This window comes from Heteronotia binoei, chromosome 4 (assembly GCF_032191835.1).
Source record: "Heteronotia binoei isolate CCM8104 ecotype False Entrance Well chromosome 4, APGP_CSIRO_Hbin_v1, whole genome shotgun sequence".
NCBI classification, from domain to species: Eukaryota; Metazoa; Chordata; class Lepidosauria; order Squamata; family Gekkonidae; genus Heteronotia; species Heteronotia binoei.
Genome location: NC_083226.1, coordinates 153,265,177 through 153,285,474, shown reverse-complemented (window position 1 = coordinate 153,285,474; position 20,298 = coordinate 153,265,177). Strand labels below are relative to the sequence as shown.

Below are 20,298 nucleotides of genomic sequence, written 5' to 3'. Positions count from 1 at the left end.
ATCCTATAAACCAGGGGTGGCCAAACTGTGGCTGCATGTGGCTCTTTCACACATATTGTGTGGCTCTTGAAGCCCCCACCACCTCATTGACCAGCTTGGAAAAGGCATATGTCTCTGTAAATCACTTCTCCAAGCCAAGCCAGCAGGCAGCTTGGAGAATGCATTTAAAGTTGTTTTCTTTCCACCTCTCCTCCCTCACCCCATCTTTCTTCCTTCCTGTTCATGTCTTTTGGCTCTCAAACAACTGATGTTTATTCTGTGGCTCTTAAATTAAGCAAGTTTAGCCACCCCTGCTACAAACCCTACAGGTACTATATTGACAGACAAGAAAGAAGGGGGTGATCCTGTCAAATCCCTCTTCCTTATTGCAACCCCAGACCTGTATAGTTTTTTGTTAGTACCCTTGGTTATGCCTGTATGTCACAGGAGGCTGCTGGGTGAAGGGGTGAGGGAACCACCTGCTTTCACCTGCAGAGCATCTTTTGGATCCAACCATTGTCTCCCCACCACACACACACAGTGCTCCACACATTTGAATGATCTATTTATTTGAAGAACAGGATATTTTGATGTTGCAATAAATCACTAGGACATGCCCTTTTCAGTAAGTCTGCCTGCAGCAAGACTTTCTTAAAACAACTCTTAACGCTTCAGTTTTGTGCAATTTGTTTTATTGACTGTTCGCAAGTACATATAAAAAGACGCTGATGCACAGTTGACAGTACATTTGTTAAGATAAGCTGAAGGTTCACTTTTTTCTTACAAAAGGACAGAACCAAGTATAATGGTACACAAAATATGAAGGAAAATAATGTGTGGAGTGGAGGGGAAAATACATAGGCTTTTGAAATCCAAGAGGATTGGTTCAATTTTACTGTTGTCATTATTTAGCTTTATATTATGCGTAGCCTGACAGTTACTAAGTGCTTTCTGCCTCCTCCTGCTGCGAAATGCCTGGCCACCCAAGGTAACAACGTCATCAATAACCCACTAGACCTTGTTGCAGGCATTCAGTTCTTCACAGACCATGAAAGAGAGAAGAGGACCAGTATTTCTTAACTTCCCAAAGCCCTTTAAGGACTGCTCCTGTTGGATTTGAACACTGTGGGAAGAAACTGGACTGTGTTAATGCTGTTGTGGGGGAAAGGAGGGCGGATGTTTCCATAAGTGCCACAGAGAAGTCAGCGGGTTCACTCGTAGTGTTGAGAATCATACAAATGATGCTATATCTGGATCTTCCCTACCACAACATGCTTGCCCCCAATTCAACATTAGTGAAATAATGCCCCCACTCCTCTTTAGGGACAAAGTTCCTGAGCAACGGTATAGTAATTAGGCATCTTCCCATAACTAATACACTGGAAACCCAGTAATACACTAGAAACCCAGCTACCGCCCTGATTCTAACCAGCTCAGGTAACAGTAGCCAGAGATGGGGGAACAGAACAGACTCTATCAAAGTATTAAAGTTCAACCTCACATTAAGAGCTGCAGAAATCAGTATGCCTGAACATATTGGATCATACAAGTGAAGAGCAGAAGTTAATGGACAAAGGGTTCCTCCCTTGCATTTTCTTGCTTCCCTATCACTACCACAGAGACATATTTTTGGCAGAAGATGGGACCAGGGGTGGGTAGCTACAGCCCCCCCTGAACAAACCTGATGACCGCATGCAACAAAAGTATGGACCTCACAGAGAGAGCAACTCAGGGAATCCCGCAGACATTTGTCCCAAGATGCTTAAATTACTTAGCCTAATCTACCTCACAGGGTCATAGACACTCTATGATTCCTTATTGCTCAATAAGATTTGTGTCTCATCAAGGAATTTAAGGATCTCCTATAGCCAAATCCACCAATTTAATTGATTCTCAAAATTGTATATATTTATTCATCAATTTATATCATACCATCCTCGCAAGCAGGCTCATCCCAACGCATCTAAGTTATCCTGCACACACTCCATTTGTTCTAAACCTTTCTTAAGTGCTGCACATTTTGACTTCAACTGTTCATTTAAGGAAACTCTGGAGTGGGGGAAGGCTAGCGTAAAACTTCTTGGAATCATCTGGAAGGGATTTCTGAAGCCTAGAAAAAGGTCTGTACTGACTTTCAAGGAGATAAGAAGGGGTCCAGTTCTAGATAGTACATATTAAAGCTTCACGGCCTGTACATGACACAGCAAATGGAAAAGCAAAACTCCACTTTACTGACTTCTCTAGACATTTGTATAAATGATCCACTGCTTAAAATGGGAAAGGCAGAATCCAGACTTTAAATGAACTACACAATTCTGCATGTATGTATTAAAAAGGTCAGTAAAAAGTAAATCACAAGACCATTACAGCAGTGTCCATTCCAATAGAACCAAAATCTAATTACATTCACTACTTGTTCTGTATACAGCCACAGCTGTGTATATTCTGCACAAATAAAAACCCTACACCATGATAACCCAAATTCTGCCTAAGGAAAACTGGATTCTCTGATCTATATTTGCATCACTACTTTTTAGATTTTGTTCTGCTTTTGTTAGCCATTTCCGGAGGAGGGAGGGATTCAAGAAGCTATGCAGTGCAATGAAGGCCCCTTCTCCCAAAAATCAAAATTCCTTTTCCTGGTTTCTCACCTGGTATTCCCAGACAAAGCATACCTTTTCAGCCAAAAGGACTAGAAATTTGCCTTATTTTGTTTTTGAAACCATCAAGTGCTGCTCTTGCATCTTGTGATCGTAGAATACAAACTATTTTGCATGAATTTTTAATAATTTTGTATGTGTATAGATTTTTAATCTATGTGACCTTCTGTAAATAAGGGTGCCGTTTTGACAAATACCTCATTACATGCATATTTTAGATCGCCACCAAATTGCCATGTGATTCTTCCCCCCTTTTTGTGTGCGCAATTGCAGCCAATGCACAGGCACTTGCAGTTTTGAATGATTTGTGCGTGGAAAAGTGACCTCTGCCTTTGCACGAGGTTACGGTGTTAAGGTTACACTTACAAGGCATTATCTCTTCCTAATGCTTATTGACAGAGTGATGATGATTATAAATTAGCTAGGTACCAAATGGGTATTATTTTCTGGAAACTGTACTGTAATGTCATGTGCAAACGAGCATTTACATAGTTATAGTGACACGGTCAGCCTGATGCTAACTACCAGAAACTACTTACAAAGACCTCTTTTTTTAAAATGCATAATTGCAAAAACAGACATTTGATTCCCCTTTGCTGGAAGCATGGAAGTTAAACCCCGTCATCTATTCCCTCAAGTTGAAATCTGCTTCATTGGTTGGAGATTTGGTGATACCTAGAAGGGGGAAGAGAAAGAATATGATACATACTGTGACTTTCAATAAGCTTTACTACAGTATCAGGATAGTTAGTACAAGATGAGTAGCCATGAAGTCTGTCTGTAGCAAAAAATTAAGAGCCCAATAGCACCTTTGAAGTGCTACAGGATAGCTAGCAGTAATGCTGTTTTAAATAACACTGCCAATGTATCCCAGGAGGGGGGGATGTTACTCTGTTGACACCCCATTATTTTCTTTTTAAAAGGTAGTCCCCTGTGCAAGCACCAGTCGTTTTCGACTCTGGGGTGACATTGCTTTCACAACGTTTTCACAGCAGACTTTTTACGGGGTGGTTTGCCATTGCCTTCCCCAGTCATCTACACTTTCCCCCCAGCAAGCTGGGTACTCATTTTACCGACCTCAGAAGGATGGAAGGCTGAGTCAACCTGGAGCCAGCTAACTGAACCAGCTTCCGCTGGGATCGAACTCAGGTCATGAGCAGAGAGTTCAGACTGCAGTACTGCAGCTTTACAACTCTGCGCCACGGGGCTCTTATTATTTTCCTTAGTTATCCAAATTAATCCAGTTTGACACCACAAATCAGAAGCAGTTTCAATAGAAGCTTAGGCTTTGCCATGACTTAGGGAAACACCTATTACCCATTTTTTAAAAAAGCTTTGCCAATAGCCCCAATGGCTGACAGACCAAGGCAGCTGCTCCATGTCCATCCCCTGCTGTCAAGATGCCCTCATCACAGATACTACAACTTCCAGTTATCTCTCTTGCCTATGGGTTGCTGGCTGTGCAGGACAACTGGGTCGACAGTTACCGATCTCTTGGGCCAGTCATTCTCTCTCAAGGTGCATTCACGCTATGACTGTTTGCAAGAGGATTTTCCCATTAAACATAGTATAATCTAACAGCAAATTGCCTTAAAATGGATTATTTAGTGTGTGTGTGATTGTACCTTCAGACTAATCTGCCTCACAAACCACATACACTGCCCTAAACTCATTGGAGGAAGGGGCAGGATATTGGTGGGGGGGGGGGACCAAATTCAAGACACAATGAATACCAAAGTTCCGCCATGGTTTTAGTTGCCCTGGCAACAGGCAAAGAGATCATAGAGTGGTCTGCATGCTTTTAAAGAAGCAGTGGGGGGATGAGGAAGTGGACAGCTAGGGGTCAGGGGGGGCACCTGGGCCGGGAGACAGCTGGCTGTGGAGGTTGCCACCCCCCAACATGTATCTACTGCCTGCTGCAAAATCTCCAAGTTGTTAGATTTATAGAGCTGGCTTTCAGACACTGTTAGGTCTTCTTGAACCTCAGAAAATGACATTTCCAGAACTTTTCCTTCTTTATTTCCCCTCTCCTTTGAAGCAAGCCAACCATCTGCTGCCTGCTTCAGGCAAGGATTCCTTCATCAATGACCCACTTCCTGAAAGACAGCAGGGCAGGGGTGGCCAAACTGCAGCTCAGGAGCCACATGCGGCTCTCTCACACATACTGTGTGGCTCTCAAACCCCCCACCGCCCTGTCAGCAGGCTTGGACAAGGGATTTGACTCTTTAGATCAGTTCTCCAAGCCAAGCCAGCTGGCAGCTTGGAGAATGCATTTAAAGTTGCTTTCTTTCCCCTCCTCCCTTCCCCATCTATTTCTTCCTTCCAGCTCTCAAACATCTGATTTTCATGTCTTACGGCTCTCAAACATCTGACACTTATTCAATGTGGCTCTTATGTTAAGCAAGTTTGGCCACCCCTGCCGCAGGGCACACTGAAGACCTACAACACTATATTCCACTGCCTATATAAATTCCTAGAAGATCAGCCATTTTATGGGACAGCCATTACATTGTCAGCTTGCACAATTCATTGTACAAGCTGCTAAAAGTTAAGAAAGAGTTTGTAGATTTGAGCTTGCTAAAGGGCAAGGCTGACAAATTGGTTTTATTTGAAGCTGTCTAGACTATTTGCATTACTGTTTTGCAGATACATTCTTTTGACCGATTGTGTTTGTAACACTGCAATGGCTTTGGCTACACAATAAAATCTGACATTTAGAAGAAAATAAGCCTCAGTGTTATCACAGTAAGCAGAAGCTACACTATTTCAAACTTCTTTTTTTAAAAAATCTGGAAACAATTTCTTAGCAAGTTCAATCAAGGAAAGAATTTGCTGATCAAGGATGGCTGCTTGTAAAATTCTGTAAAATAAACATTAATGGAAGGGCCTAATTATAATACAATGAACAGTTTAAGCAACTAACTGCATAGCCTCACAGCTGAAGTTCCTTTCCTTTCTTTGTGCCATTTGAAAGCAAGGAAATAAAATGCTTCCAATCACGTCGAAACACCTGTTTTTGTAAACAAATACCTTTTTATGCCTTGTTTCCAAATTGCCCAGAAATGCCCTGCAGAAGACCTTCCACCAGCCCTTTATATGTTCAGTACAGGCACATCACAGGTAGAAACCTGCTTCCCTTTGCCAGATGGGGAAATGTCATCTGCTTCTTTACTAAGTTACTTCCTGAGCAGGGGTGGAATTCTAGCAGGAACCCCTTTGCATATTAAGCCACACCCCCTGATGTGGCCAATCCTCCAAGAGCTTACCAAAAAGAGCCTTGTAAGCTCTTGGAGGATTGGCTATATCTGGGGTGTGTGGTCTAATATGCAAAGGAGCTCCTGCTAGAATTCCACCCCCGTTCCTGAGACATAAACAAGTTACAGTGAATCAAACAAACAATGACTTACAGCAAATTCACAACCGGTGCTTTTCTTGATATCATCCACAGACAGACCTTCCCAGATTTCAATCAGAGTCAGCCCGTTTTTCTTATCCACGTCAAAAACAGCCTATGAGAATTAGATTGCTGGTTAACACTTTTGAACAATAAGGGAAAACTATACAAATTAAAGAAGGATGTAGACAATGTCTGGACTGTTAAATACCAATTCCTGATGCATATGGACTCTCCCTTTCCACATGTGTGTGTGGCTCACTGGCAGAGCATCTGCTTGGCATGCAGAAGCTCCAGGTTCAATCCCCAGCATCTCAGTTAAAAAAGGATCAGGTAGTAAGTAATATGAAAAACCCTGAGACCCTGGAGAGCTGCTGTCAGTCTTGGGTAGACAATACTGACCTTGATGAACTGATGGTCTGATTCAGTGTAAGGCAATTTAACGTGTGTTCACACTTTTGCCCATTAATACCCCAGTCAGTGAAAGCTGTTGCTTGGAAGACATATGGGTGGGTATTTGTCCACAATGGTCCTCCCGAATAATCCTTCCAGGGGTTATGAATTGCTTGAAGGAGGGAAATACTGGAGAGATCCACATCCAACAACACTGGATCCAAACCTTATAAAGATATTGTGAAGCTAAAAATGTCTCCCCAGTATCTAAGATGAAATAGAAGTAAGAGTAAGGTACCTTTTCTGTTATGATGCGATCCACACACTGCTTCCCAGTAATTGGCAAAGTGCAGTTTTCAAGAATTTTGTGAGCATTACCCTAGAGTAAAACCAGAAACAAGTACCAGTTGAATGTTTCGAATGTCAAGAATGTCAAAGTTTACCTTTGAACACACAAAGCCCAGTCTCCACAAATATATGCCAATTCCATCACTCAACTGTGGTCAGCCCCTTTATGAAGGCATTTCTGCATTTACTACTCAATTATTCTGGGCTCCCACATTATAGGAACAAGTACTCAATGATTTCTGAAACCTTATTGAGCAGACTTCTGTAAAACTGATGTCATCTTCCAGAAGGAACTAGATTAGGTCTCATATGTCTGATCCCCCTCATTCATGACATTTCTGCCCTGGTTTACTAACTTCCACCTGGGTCTGTTTTCTCAACCCAGCATTAGTGTCAACTATATAGAATAATCAAATGAGGGGGATAAATTACGTGGTTTCTTCTGATACTGGAGATGCTTCTACTTGAGAAACAGCAATACCGATGTGGTTCCTTCCAAAAAAGCAGTTGCTTGGTGATTTCCATTTGCACTGCAGACGTGGCCCACCCAAAGGCAGTTACCAAAACTGCAATCTGACCTTTCAGTTACTCTGGTTTATTAATAGTTATGGAAGCTAAGCTTTAATTTGTATGTATTAGATTTTTGGGGGAGTTTGGGTAGTTAGATTTCCCAGTAGTATCACTAAGAATGAGCAACAATTTCCAGATCATCACTCTAACTCACTATAAAGCTGTAGTGGAGTGCAGACAATTTAAAAAGTTTAAGAGGTTCAAGCACAAAGAAATTTCCCCCACCACAGGTATGCAAGAAATTTCACTTTCCTCTATGAGCCCGTGTCTTATTAGTCATCTCTATAAAACGATCACCCTGATGTTGCATCAATTTACCAAAATTCCCCTGCAGAAATTGCATGTTAGGCACTCCTAAAGATTTAAACAGTTTTTAGGTTTATCTAAACAAACTGGCGATGAAGAGAATTGATATTTACATAGTGTTTGACATTTTGATTTGGTAGACTGAAAGTTACATATAATCACAGAACTGCACCTTATGCTGCTGAATAAACAAGAGACGTTTTTAGACTTAGGGCTGTTTGGATTTTACTGAAGGCACAACAGACATTACCATGCTTTTTCTTAAAGATTGTCTTTTGAATTTCACACTGGTTAATCACACAGTCTTGAGAATATACTCAGCTTTATCCTTTTGTTAAAGACTAGGGTTTTTCAACTAGCCCCTTTTGGCTGGCAAGATCATTATTATTTTCTATTTAAGGTCAATGATCAATAACCTAGGCTTTTGGTGTGTTTAACGCCTTTCAACGTCACTTCAAACCAACTGCCAAATCCTTATCATCTGGAATGACAATCTTTTCACACTGGAAAACTTATTCCCTTCTCAAGTTCTGTTTCCTTGTTTCACACAGAGACTGTTTATACTATTAGACTAGTCTCCACCAGAGCCTCTCTTTTTTTCCCAAAACCACACCACACTGGCTTTGCAACAGACGCCATTGTATAGACTCTTCTCACAGTGGAGAGTCTTACAAGCCACCAACTTCTCCTTCATTCACTTTCCAACTCTCCAACTGCCTGTCACACTCTTCTCAACATTTAGCTACAGTTCTCCAATCAGAGGGAGTTCCATGAGCTGTCAATCAGGTCAACTAACTCACTCTCATCCTAGCAACACTGCCTATATTAAGCAAGCATGCCTCTGCTTGCTGACTGTCACATACCCTTTTGGGAGGACCCTCCTGCCAAACACACTCTTAAGAACTGCACATGCTCACAGGGATGCAGCAGCTAGAAGAGCAACAGCCAATAGATTGGGAATGAATTAACGCTGGCTCCAAATAGCTCTAGGAATCTGAAGAAATGGGCAGTACTGGAAGGCAATAGCCAAGAATTGGTTGGTAGGGTTATGTGGTGAGAGACAGCCTTGGCATTGCCACTACTTCCTCCAAAACATTCCTGGGCTGGGATTGGAAAGGGAAAGAAGAACACGAAGGATGCAAGGCAGAAACAAGGGACAGAGCAGCAAAGTGGGGATATGTGCATACACAAGATGGGCATTGTGGAGCTGGGGAGAAGGCTGATGAAAGAAGGTGAAAGAGGATGAAAGTGGGGGGAGAAAGAATGATAAACTAGGATACAGAAGTCAAGGAAGAGGCACTGTGTGGGATTAGGATTACAGGAAAGGATGTGGGGCATGAAGTATGTAAAGGGAAAATGGTCAAACAGAAGTGGATGCAAATGGAAATCTCATGGGAGGAGGAGGAGTATGGGTTCATGGATAAGGAGAGTGGAAGGGCTGTTCTAAAGGGAAGAGAGAAGAATGATAATGATATACAGCAAGAGATGGCTGTGGAGAGAACAAGAGATGCATTTGGTTCTTTAAACATTAATAGCACTACGGGAGGACCCACATCATACAGGGGTTAAGGTCAGCTTAACTTTCCTCTTGTGACATCTTTCCAATTTAAATTGCCCCTGGAGCTGCTATTTTTCCGTGCATCAGAACATGCCTGTGTGGAGAGTAAGTAGCAACCGAGAGGAGGGTAAATGATTCAGGAAAATGGTGGTGGGGTAAGGAGTGGTCTTCTGTCTCCTAGTTCTGTAGCTTCAATCCAAACTCCTCCCTCCCTTTCTGCATTGGCATTGGTTTTCCAAAAAAACTGGAACCCCAGTGCTTCGGGGCAAAAGTAATTGATACAAGACATTGATCGTAATATCATTTATGCCCTACTGCTCTGCTCAAAAGAATATTACTACAAGAGGAGCTTCTTTGATGAGCTAATCAAAGTCTGCTCTGCTCTTCTTGAAGGTTGCTTTTATTGAAGAAGGGAGGAGGGAAAGGAAGAGAAGACGATGATGATGCCTTCATTGGGTGACCAAATTCTATATTTTATCCATTTCAGACTCTTGACCACTCCAGGAAAAAAGCCCAACTAATCAATGGCCTATCTAAGGATTTTTTCATATTGACATTGCATCAATGCATCTCTCACATTTTGTATTTCATTAATACCGAAGGGGGGAATCTATATCTCAGCTCACGAAGATTTTACACGAAAGATAGGGAGCTGGGTTTTTCTTTTCAGATTCATATGCAAGATCCTCAAAACAACATTCAGATTTGAAAATGCTATGTACATGGAAGTGAGAGGAATTTATCCCAAATATTGAATTTTACGGAGAGAAACATTACATATGGATCTAAGTCTGATCTGTATTAACTCTGAGATAGTTTGCTAGGCACAAACACAGATTTGTTGCTGCAGTCACATGCTTCATATGCCAAAAGAGTTTGCTCACAGACCAACACAACTAGTCAGGACATCTGAAGGTAGCCTGAATCCAGATGCAAAGATCTATGAGCCAACGTACCATGCTGGCACCCATTTACAACACCAGAAACTACCTTTTACGTCGTTAACATCATGAATAGTTTAGGTAACAACTTCGTGCCCTTTCATTTCCAAGTCTTTGGTTGCGCTTGTACATTTCAAAAAAGCAGCTCAGAAGACTGTTATGTAATTTTGCAGCGGAGGTGATTCTTTTTAAACTCTTGTTCATCACTGGGGGATCAGTGTGTGTATTCTCTCATTCAGTGTGTGTATTCTCTCATTCTTTAAGGGAGGATTTCTCAAACATTCTTTTTGTGTGGGTGGCTTTGTGCTGTATGTGATTGTTTGATTTTAATTTGTATCAGTTATGATGTACGTCTCTAATTCACGGCAGCTAGATTGCTCAAGGGCTATGATGGATCTTAAAGAAAAACAGCTGGAACACCCAATGACAATATTGCTGTATTTGTTACATTCAAAGGCCTTCTGCATTTCTTCCCGGGTGCAGTAACAATTTGTCTGTGCTATTTTTAAGCAAAACGTTCCTCAACCCATCAGGTATACCTTTAAGGTCATGTAATATCTCCTCTGAGCATCCTGTAGAGACTGAAAGAGAAAGACTTGCAGAAAAGAAAGATGGCTTTTAAGACAGCTGCCATAACCCCAGGTACTGATGTATTACAGAATGTCACAGTTAAAGGTTATCTCACTGTCACCCATTATTACAGCAGTGGTTAAAACCTAACCATAGCCAGAAAATAATCAAAAATGAGAATAGAAGGATCAGAAACACCGGGACTTCACAAATGGTAGGGCAATCTCCCAATAAAGACAGAAGTGCTTATGTTCTTAACCCTAGTCTCTAATATCCATGCCAGTCCAATGTCTGTGAACCCTTTATCTGGGCCAAGGGCCCAGTTATTTTTTATTATTTCTAAAATGCACATTGTGTATTCCTAGTCCACAATGCTCCCAAAACAGCCTACCCTCAGTGGTCTGTTTGCTTCCCTGTATAATTTGTACCCGCTGATATTTTTGAGGGCCTGTGGAATATCACTAATTCTTGGGCTATAAGAACATAAGAGAAGCCATGTTGGATCAGGCCAATGGCCCATCCAGTCCAACATTCTGTGTCACGTAGTGGTCAAAAAAACCAGGTGCCATCAGGATGTCCATCAGTGGGGCCAGGACACTAGAAAACCTCCCACTGTACCCCCCCCCACCAGCACCAAGAATACAGAGCATCACTGCCTCAGACAGAGAGTTCCAACAATACGCTGTGGCTAACAGCCACTAATGGACCTCTGCTCCATATGTTTATCCAATTCCCTTTTGAAGCTGGCCATGCTTGCAGCCACCACCACCTTCTGTGGCAGTGAATTCCATGTGTTAGTCACCCTTTGGGTGAAGAAGGGCTATGAAGAAGGACTTTTTTATCCATTCTAACCTGACTTCTCAGCAATTTCATTGAGTGCCCAGGAGCTCTTGTATTGTGAGAAAGGGAGAAAAGTACTTCTTTCTCTACCTTCTCTGTCCAATGGATAATCTTGTAAACCTCTATCATGTCACCGCTTAGCTGACATTTCTCCAAGCTAAAGAGCCCCAAGCGTTTAAACCTTTCTTCATAGGGAAAGTGTTCCAACCCTTTAATCATTCTAGTTGCCCTTTTTTGTGCTTTTTCCAATGCTATATCTTTTTTGAGGTGTGGTGACCAGAATTGTACACAGTATTTCAAATGAAGCCGCACCATCGATTTATACAGGGGCATTATGATACTGGCTGATTTGTTTTCAATTCCCTTCCTAATAATTCCAAGCATGGTGTTGGCCTTTTTTACTGCAGTTGCACACTGTCTCAACATTTTCAGTGCGTTGTCTACCACAACCCCAAGATCTATCTCTTGGTCAGTCTCTGCCAGTTCACACCTCATCAACTTGTATTTATAGTTAAGATTTTTGGCCCCAATGTGCATTACTTTTCACTTGGTCACGTTGAACCTCATTTGTCTATGCCAGCACAGAGGGACAAAGATCATACATCCTTACATTACCTTAGGAGCTGTGTTCCCTCTAAGTTGAGTTAGCCTGAGCTAGCTCACAGATTTTTAGCCTCCAGCTCACACATTTTTGTCTCAGCTCAGGAAAAATGGCCCCAGAGCACAATAATTTATGCAGTATAATTTATTAACGCCAGGAGCTCACAACTTTAATACGAGTAGCTCACAAAGTAGAATTTTTGCTCACAAGACTCAGCAGCTTAGAGGGAACATTGTTCAGGAGTACAAAATCTGCTTCTCACTGATCAGAGTCTCCAAGGGCCGTCATGTAAAGGCCTTCTCTCACACCAACAAGGCCCAACTCAAACACTGTATGGGAGTAAATCATACGACTTTCCTGCATTGTGCAGGAAGCTGGACTAGATGACCCTAGAGGTCCCTTCTGACTCTATGATTCTATGACTGCCCCACTCCATGGGCTCCCAGGGTTGACCAGCAGCCCCTGGAATTCTGTCCCCCTTATCCCCAGCCATGCCATCGAGGTATCCTATAATACCACAGTAAACATCTGCATACCAGAACACACTAATAGGAACAATTATTGAAACAAACAAAAAGGACAACAAATCCAAACCAAATAGAACAAGACTGGTCGATAAAATAATATAAAATAAATTAAGACCAGGTCAATAAAAACATGCCAATAAAAAGCCTATATTACAAATATAGAATCTGTACGCCCAGTATACAGGCACCTAAAAAGGTAAAGGTAGTCCCTTGTGCAAACACCAGTTGTTTCCAACCCTGGGTGACATTGCACCACAATGTTTTCATGGCAGACTTTTTACGGGGTGGTTTGCCATTGCCTTCCCCAGTCATCTTCACTTTGTAATATAATGTAATGTAAAATTTTATTTATATCCCGCCCTCCCCCGCCGAAGCAGGCTCAGGGCGGCTTACAACATATAAATGAACAATACAATAATAAAACATTAAAATCACATTAAAACCAATCAGTAATGAAAACATTCCTAAACTAACAGTGGCGGTAAGTATTATTAATCTAGCCGTAAACATTAGTACAATCATTAGTAAACGCCTGTCTGAAGAGGGCGGTCTTGCAGGCCCTGCGGAACTGGTCTAGGTTCCGCAGGGCCCGCACCTCCTCTGGGAGCTGGTTCCAGAGTTGTGGGGCTGCAGCGGAAAAGGCCCGAGTGCGGGTGCTTTGCAGTTTTTACCTCCAGCAAGCTGGGTACTCACGACAAGCTAATTGTACAACAGAAGTGAGCTGCTCTCATGGGTGCTGACACAACCTAGGAAAGATCTCAACTCAAATCAGGACTTCTAATGCCTTGAAGGCCACTAATTCATAATATGGTTGACAACATTAAGGCAACTCAGAACAGCCTCAGGATGATGGCCATTCCATAAGAAAAGCCATTTGTGAGCAGAATTGCCATCCAGATAAACCTCCAAAGAAGGTCTGAAAAATTTCTCTTCGTGTTCCTAGCAAACATATGCAGCTGGCAGCCTTGCAAGACCAGCCACACACAGTGACTTTGTCACTGATAGCAGATAAAGGGCACTAAAATGGACAACTAGCTACAAAGGACGTTATTACTTTCAAGGTTATGGAATGTAGTGTGGATGGAGGTCAAGAGCTAAAAGACATTCGTCTGCATTCAGAGAGCTGGCAGTTGTTTAATACCTTCTAGAGCTCAGATACTTGGAGCTGGCACTGCTTCCTTCCTTCTTTGCCTCCTTAATGCTTTCTCAACTCAGGCATTTGTATATCGGATATTCCAGCAATGCTAAACTGGCACTGCTTTTTGTCTTCAGTGGAAAATGATCACATAAAAGAAGCCTTGAAAAGCGGAACCAGGAAGTACTGTGTAATTTCATTTATTGATAACAATACTTGTCCATTCTAAGCACCGACACGACAGCACACTATTTCCCATGGACTCTGCCACTAACGTCAGAACTCTGAGGCAATGCTCAAAGTGTGCTAGGAGCTCTCTGCAGAATAAAGAAGTAACCTGACCTTTGAGGATTTTGCAGCATACAGTAAATTAACAAGGCAGTGATAATAACAAGGCAACAAGCTGCTGGATGGCAAGCAAGCAGAAGGCACAGGGAAGGTTCAGGAAAAGCTTTGTTGAAGGCAAGAGGTTTGGAGGAGGCTCAACGAAGAGAGGAGGAGACTGCTTGTTCCACAGAGCGTGACAAAAGGCAGAGACATGTGGAGGAGGAAAAAGTCAAAGGAGGCAAGCAGAGGCAAGCTTCAGCTGAAGCACTGTTTTCAGTCTCAAGAAATCAGGGTGGAGATACCAAATTTTACCTTTGCTGAGTGCTCCATAGTGACCACCACTTTGGTTCTTGCACTGGACACCAAGTCCATGGCACCACCCATTCCTTTCACCATCTTGCCCTAGAAATACATTTTTCAAAAAAAGAGGTTTTAAACAAACAAATCTATAAACAAAACAATGTTAAGAACAGTCTGAAGCTCCTGGCGTTCAAAGTCTGAAAACGCACCTACAACCTGTACAAAAAAATACAGAATTCAGCAAATGTACACCGAATCAGCTTTACCTGAATTATTTATTATTGTTATTAATTTATTCAACTCTTTAAGTATCAGAAATGCTTTACAATTTTATCTCAATTACCTTCACATCAATAATTCAGCTTCCCACTTCACAAATAGGAAGTGATAGGCCGGAAACAAATATTATAGCTAATAAGAGCCAGTCATGGTTCTGCCCCCAGGTAACATTTAGCATGAAAAATAGATGCCATATTGTGTAGGAAGTTTCCCTGCCCTGCCACGCAGATGTCCATAAAGTAAGGGAGAGGAAATTTATCTAATTACTGTTCTAAACTGTAAAACGTTCCATTCACACATTAATATTTCATTAAGGTTGTGTTGGGCCTCAAAGCTAAAAAGCAAGGCTTATGGAATTAAGCAACCAATGAAGACTTTTCAGGACAGGTGTTTGAAGTGGCTGGTCCCAGATAAAGACTCTCGCATTTTGTGTTAACTGAAGCTTCCAGACCATCCAAACCAGGCTGGTGGAATCAGCTCCCCTTGGAGATCCAGGCCCTCACTGAACTGTTACCTTTTCGTAGGGCCTGTAAAATGGAGCTATTCTGCCAGGCCTTTAGTTGAGTATCACGGCAGAAAGGAACAAGAAAATGCTACCGTACCATCTCTGCTATAATATTAAACTACCTCTTTACTGTGCCAGATTCTTAATCTATATAACATATGCCTAACTGAGCCACCACCTGTAACCGTTTATGGTTAAATTGTATTGTTTTATTGATACAATATGTTTTAATTGTTATTTATAATGTTTTATAACGTTGTTATCTGCCCTGAACCCTTTTTGGGATAGGGTGGAATATAAATAGTCTAAATAAATAAATAAAAGCAGCCCCCATACAGAATGTTTTATAGTAATCCAAGCTACAAACCACAGTAGAATGGACCAGTGGAGCATAAGTCTAAACAGGGAAACAATTTGTGTTCAAGATCTAACTGAAAGAAGGCACTCTTAGCAACAAAGCACTCTTTCCGCAAGCCAGTGCACCCTCAAGCTCTTTCCATGATCTGTCAAAGACAGACTTACCCAATTTAGTTCCATAACTGCTTTAGACTAATTTCATATTCACATTTTCAAAATACACTTCCTTGTTGATCAGTTCCAGGAAAAAATTAGGCTGACTGCCCCAAAGGATGGATTAAAATAGGGGTATTTTTTTTTTTAAAAAAAACCCAGCATAATCAAATAAAATGTCAATTATAGTAAGCCTCTCATTAATAATAACCTGGTTTTTTAAAAAATCATAAATTAATACAATCACAAATTAATACAAGGTTTTAGGATGGTGTTAACTCTCATTAGGATTGCACTGGATTCTGAAATGTTCTTTCCATTCAGTCTCCAATTCACCTTCACTAGCTTTGTTCCTCTTGAACAGTCACTCAGACTCCCAAAAGGTTGGCATCTGCTCTGAAGACTGCCATGCAGCACCAGCATTCCAGGAATCAACCACGCCACCATCACAACATAGCATGAAGCTGCCTTATACTGAAGTAGAACATCAGTCCACCAAGGTCAGTATTGTCTACTCAGACCGGCAGCAGCTCTCCAGGGTTTCAGGCAGAGGTCTCTCACAACATCTTATTGCCTGATCCATTTAACTGGAGATGCTGAGAACTGGACCTGAGGCCTTCTGCAGAGGCCGTAGGCCCTCCTCAAAGAAGGGGCACCCAATTAGAAGCATTTAGAAATGAGGCTGGTAGTTAACCAGACTCAGCACTGCAAGATGTACAAGTACCCAAAGGTGTTAAATGAGATTCTATTAATACTCTCCTTCCATTGAAAGAGCTCACAAAGGTTAAAAATAACTGCATGAAAACCCATGTTCAGCAGTATGTTAACTTCAATAATTTCTAAATCTGCAAAAAAAAAAAAATAACGTATCCACAACTAGCAGCGAGGAAACCCTGGATGACTTTCTTTTCCTCCCTGAGAGAATATGTTTCAAATATACCTTTACTGTAAAATTCAGTAAGAAACATTATTAATATCCTCTGCCCAAAACAGCACATTACATTCTTCAAAAAAATAAAATAAAAAAGATCTTTTTCAATTTCTGTGTTTTCCATTTTCCCACGTAAAAATGTACATTTGCTGGACTAAAATGAAGGCAAATCAGTCTGAAAATATATTTGTTCTGTCATTTTCTCTCCCATTGATTGCCAGCCTCAAAAATGGGACAATTACAAAATTATTGTTATCTCCAAAGAAAGGAGGAAGAGGAGGAGGAAAAGAAAGACCAAAGGAAAGCTAGGAAATTGCTAAAATGCTATTTTCTTTACAGAAGAATTGCTAAAAGTTGCTGTATAATGGCAGCTGGTTAAAGAGCCTTACCACATGACGTGCACTAATCAATACCTGCCATTGAGTTTACACAGCAGGTCAGAACATTAATAAGAGGGAGAATCTGTTCCTACATCCTCAGTGTGACATCTGCAGCCCCTTGGTCATGGCAACTGCCTTGACAATTTAATTATTTTTTAAAGCAAAACTGGGTAGGGATGATCTCCTTTAAATAACCCAGGCTTGAGGGTCTTGGGGATGGATGAATGGGAGCAGAAGAGAGAATTTGTGTCTGCAGGTAACAGTAAAGGGCTACCCAGGATGTTTTGGAAAAAATGTAAACTGCTGAACACATCCCACTTAAATGGTATCTGCTAAATCTGTGTTGATAATCTCAAAGATTTTATTATATGTAATCAGAGTAGGAGCAGAGAAATGCTAGATGCATTCACACACACTAAATAATCCATTTTAATGCCATTTCCTATTAGATTTTACAATGTTAAACAAATTTGCAAACAGTCGTCGTGTGAACGCAACTTCTGATTCATACACTCCTCTGAAATGAAGCTCACTGAGTGACCCTGAGCTGGTCAGTTTCTCTCTCGCAGTGGTATCTACATTACAGGACAGACATCAGGGGGAAAAGGGGGGGCAGGAACATGGCTTGGATCCTATGCAGAATGAATGGAACAGTGCTGCCTGAACTATGACTCCCCCACTGCTCTCTCTTCCACTACTATAACGTCCTGAAATTCTGCCTGTGAGGGGATATTCAACTCCCAGATATATTTGTGGGGATTGAAGTGGAAGCTGGCATTGTGAGGAAAAGAGGAGAGAGGTGAAAACCACACTCCTGCTCTTCCATGAAGTTCTGTATACCACGAGCAGAAAAGAAGATAAGAGTTCAGGTCTACAGAACTTCCCTAAATTCCTTTGAGGAAGGGCAGGATGAAGAATCATTGACACATAATATTTATGTATATATTTTCTCCCTGTGAGGTGGGTGGGGCTGAGAGGGCTCTCACAGCAGCTGCCCTTTCAAGGACAACCTCTGCCAGAGGCTAACCCAAGGCCATTCCAGCAGCAGTAAGTGGAGGAGTGGGGAATCAAACCCAGTTCTCCCAGATAAGAGTCCACATACATAAACACTACACCAAACTGGCTCTCCAGTTAAACCACATGTTGCACAATAAGGTACCAATAATCACTCCTATAATGTTAAAAAACTGAAAATATTTTAGCATAAAGACTGAAAGGCAGCTTCTAACATGTCAGGTCTTTGGGGTCAGAAAGGAATCTTCCTCTAGGCCATATTGGCTGAATGATGGACAGGTTTCTTACCTGTAACTGATGATCTTCAAGTGGTCATCTGTGCAGTCCCACACATGGGTTATCCATCTGGATCGAACCCGACCTCGGAGAATTCAAAGCAATCTTAAGTGTTGATTTTGGCGCGCACTCCCTCTCGTTCTGGGGAGGAGGCATCCATTGTGCATGCCTAGAATGGGAGAGAGGTGCTCCACCCACCCAGTTTCTTCTAGCCGCTGTATAGAGCAATCTAGTAAGTAGAAAAATTAAAACAATCCAGCAGCAGGGAAGGCTGGGCGGGTGTGTGTGACTGCACAGATGACCACTCGAAGATCATCAGTTACAGGTAAGAAACCTGTCCATCTTTTTTGTGGTCTCTGTGCAGTCCCACACATGGGTGACTGGCAAGCTATTTTGCCCGGAGGCGGGTGCTGGATCTGTAATAAGGACAGAGGTTAAGTAGGCATATGAGAAAATAAGGAATGTACTTACAGAATAGAAGACTGGGGACGTCAGTCAAAGATGGAACATAATACAGCCTGTCCAAAGGACGCGTCACGCCGAGCATGGACGTCTAAGGCGTAGTGCGTGGCAAATGTAGATGGAGAAGACCAAACCGCAGCAGCGCAGATGTCTTCCATCGGGATGCCCTTGCAGAAGGCTGATGACGTGGACACGGCTTGAGTGGAATGAGCTTGTAAATGTTCTGGTACAGGTTGCTTAGCCAGTCTGTAGCATAAGGAAATGGCCACAACTACCCATTTGGAAAATCTTTGGGTTGAGATTTTGCAACCCTGGTTGCGGGTTCCATAGGTTATGAAAAGTCTAGTGTCAGTGTGGAAAGAACATGTCTGTTCAATGTAAAAGGCAAGAGCCCTACGCACATCCAAATTGTGAAGGGCCCATTGACCTTCATCACTAGGATGTGGAAAAATGAAGGCAGAGTAGAAGGTTTTCCTAAATGAAACGGTGAAACGACTTTAGGTAGAAAGGTTGGGTCAGGGCATAATATTACTCTATCATGATGGAAGATAGTGTATGGAGGATCTGACCTGAAAGCAAAAACATCACTGACCCTTCTACCCGATGTAAGTGCCACCAGCAATGCCGTCTTCCATGACAGAAGGTGCAGAGGGATAGACGCCATAGGCTCGAAAGGTGGTTTTAAGAGTTGGCTCAGGACGAGAGATAAACTCCAAGTGGACTGTAGCTGACGAACTGCAGATTGGATGTGCAGGATTCCCTTCATAAAGGCTTTAGTTGCAGAGTGGGAGAAACAGTGCATCCCTCAATGCGAGTATGAAAGGCTGAGATGGCTGCCAGATGCACTTTTAAAGAAGAATAAGTTAGTCCCGCCTTGGAAAGAGACAGCGTTAAAATCTGAGCTATAGTGGAAAGTTCAAGATGGAAATTATGATTGGAAGCATAGGTCGAAAAACATTTCCATTTCAGAGAGTACGATTTCCTAGTGGAGGGTTTTCTGGCATTAAGCATGACATGGCGAACCTCCTGAGGAATGTTCAAAAACTGATCTTCCAGGCAGTCAGTTTTAGAAGACCAGGGTCGTGGTGTAGGACCTTGCCTTCTTGTTGGTAGAGTAGATCGCGTACTCTGGGAAATTGGAGGAAAGTGTTGTCCGACAGGAGAAGAAGAGTGGTGAACCAGGGTTGACGAGGCCACCATGGAGTGATCAAGATGCAATTGGTCTGATCTAGCTTGATTTTCTGGAGTGACCTTGTGATGAGAGGAATCAGTGGAAATAAGTAATGCAGAGGTCCCGACCACCGGTGGAGGAATGCATCTCTCGGACCTCAAGTGTAGAAGCGCGGACACTGGGTGTTGTGCGGTAAGGCAAAGACATCTATCTCTGGGACTCTGAAAATTTTGAAGACTGACTGAAGGTATTGGCGATTGAGGGTCCATTCATGATCGTTGACTAGGTGTCGGCTTAGTGCATCCGCCTTCACATTCTGAA

The 20,298-nt window shown here is 42.1% G+C and overlaps 1 protein-coding gene across 1 annotated transcript in view; it reads right to left on the bottom strand.

Moving 5' to 3' along the window:
- Positions 1 to 654: 654 nt before the first annotated feature.
- OXCT1 (3-oxoacid CoA-transferase 1) overlaps positions 655 to 20,298 on the bottom strand; it is a 79,594-nt gene continuing 59,950 nt past the window's right edge. Inside the window, exons 14-17 of the mRNA XM_060236039.1 lie at positions 14,462 to 14,551; positions 6,725 to 6,805; positions 6,047 to 6,148; positions 655 to 3,314 (exon numbers count right to left, since the gene is read on the bottom strand). Coding sequence (XP_060092022.1) covers positions 3,273 to 3,314; positions 6,047 to 6,148; positions 6,725 to 6,805; positions 14,462 to 14,551 — 315 coding nt within the window. The 3' untranslated portion in view covers positions 655 to 3,272. The remainder of the gene's footprint in view (positions 3,315 to 6,046; positions 6,149 to 6,724; positions 6,806 to 14,461; positions 14,552 to 20,298) is intronic.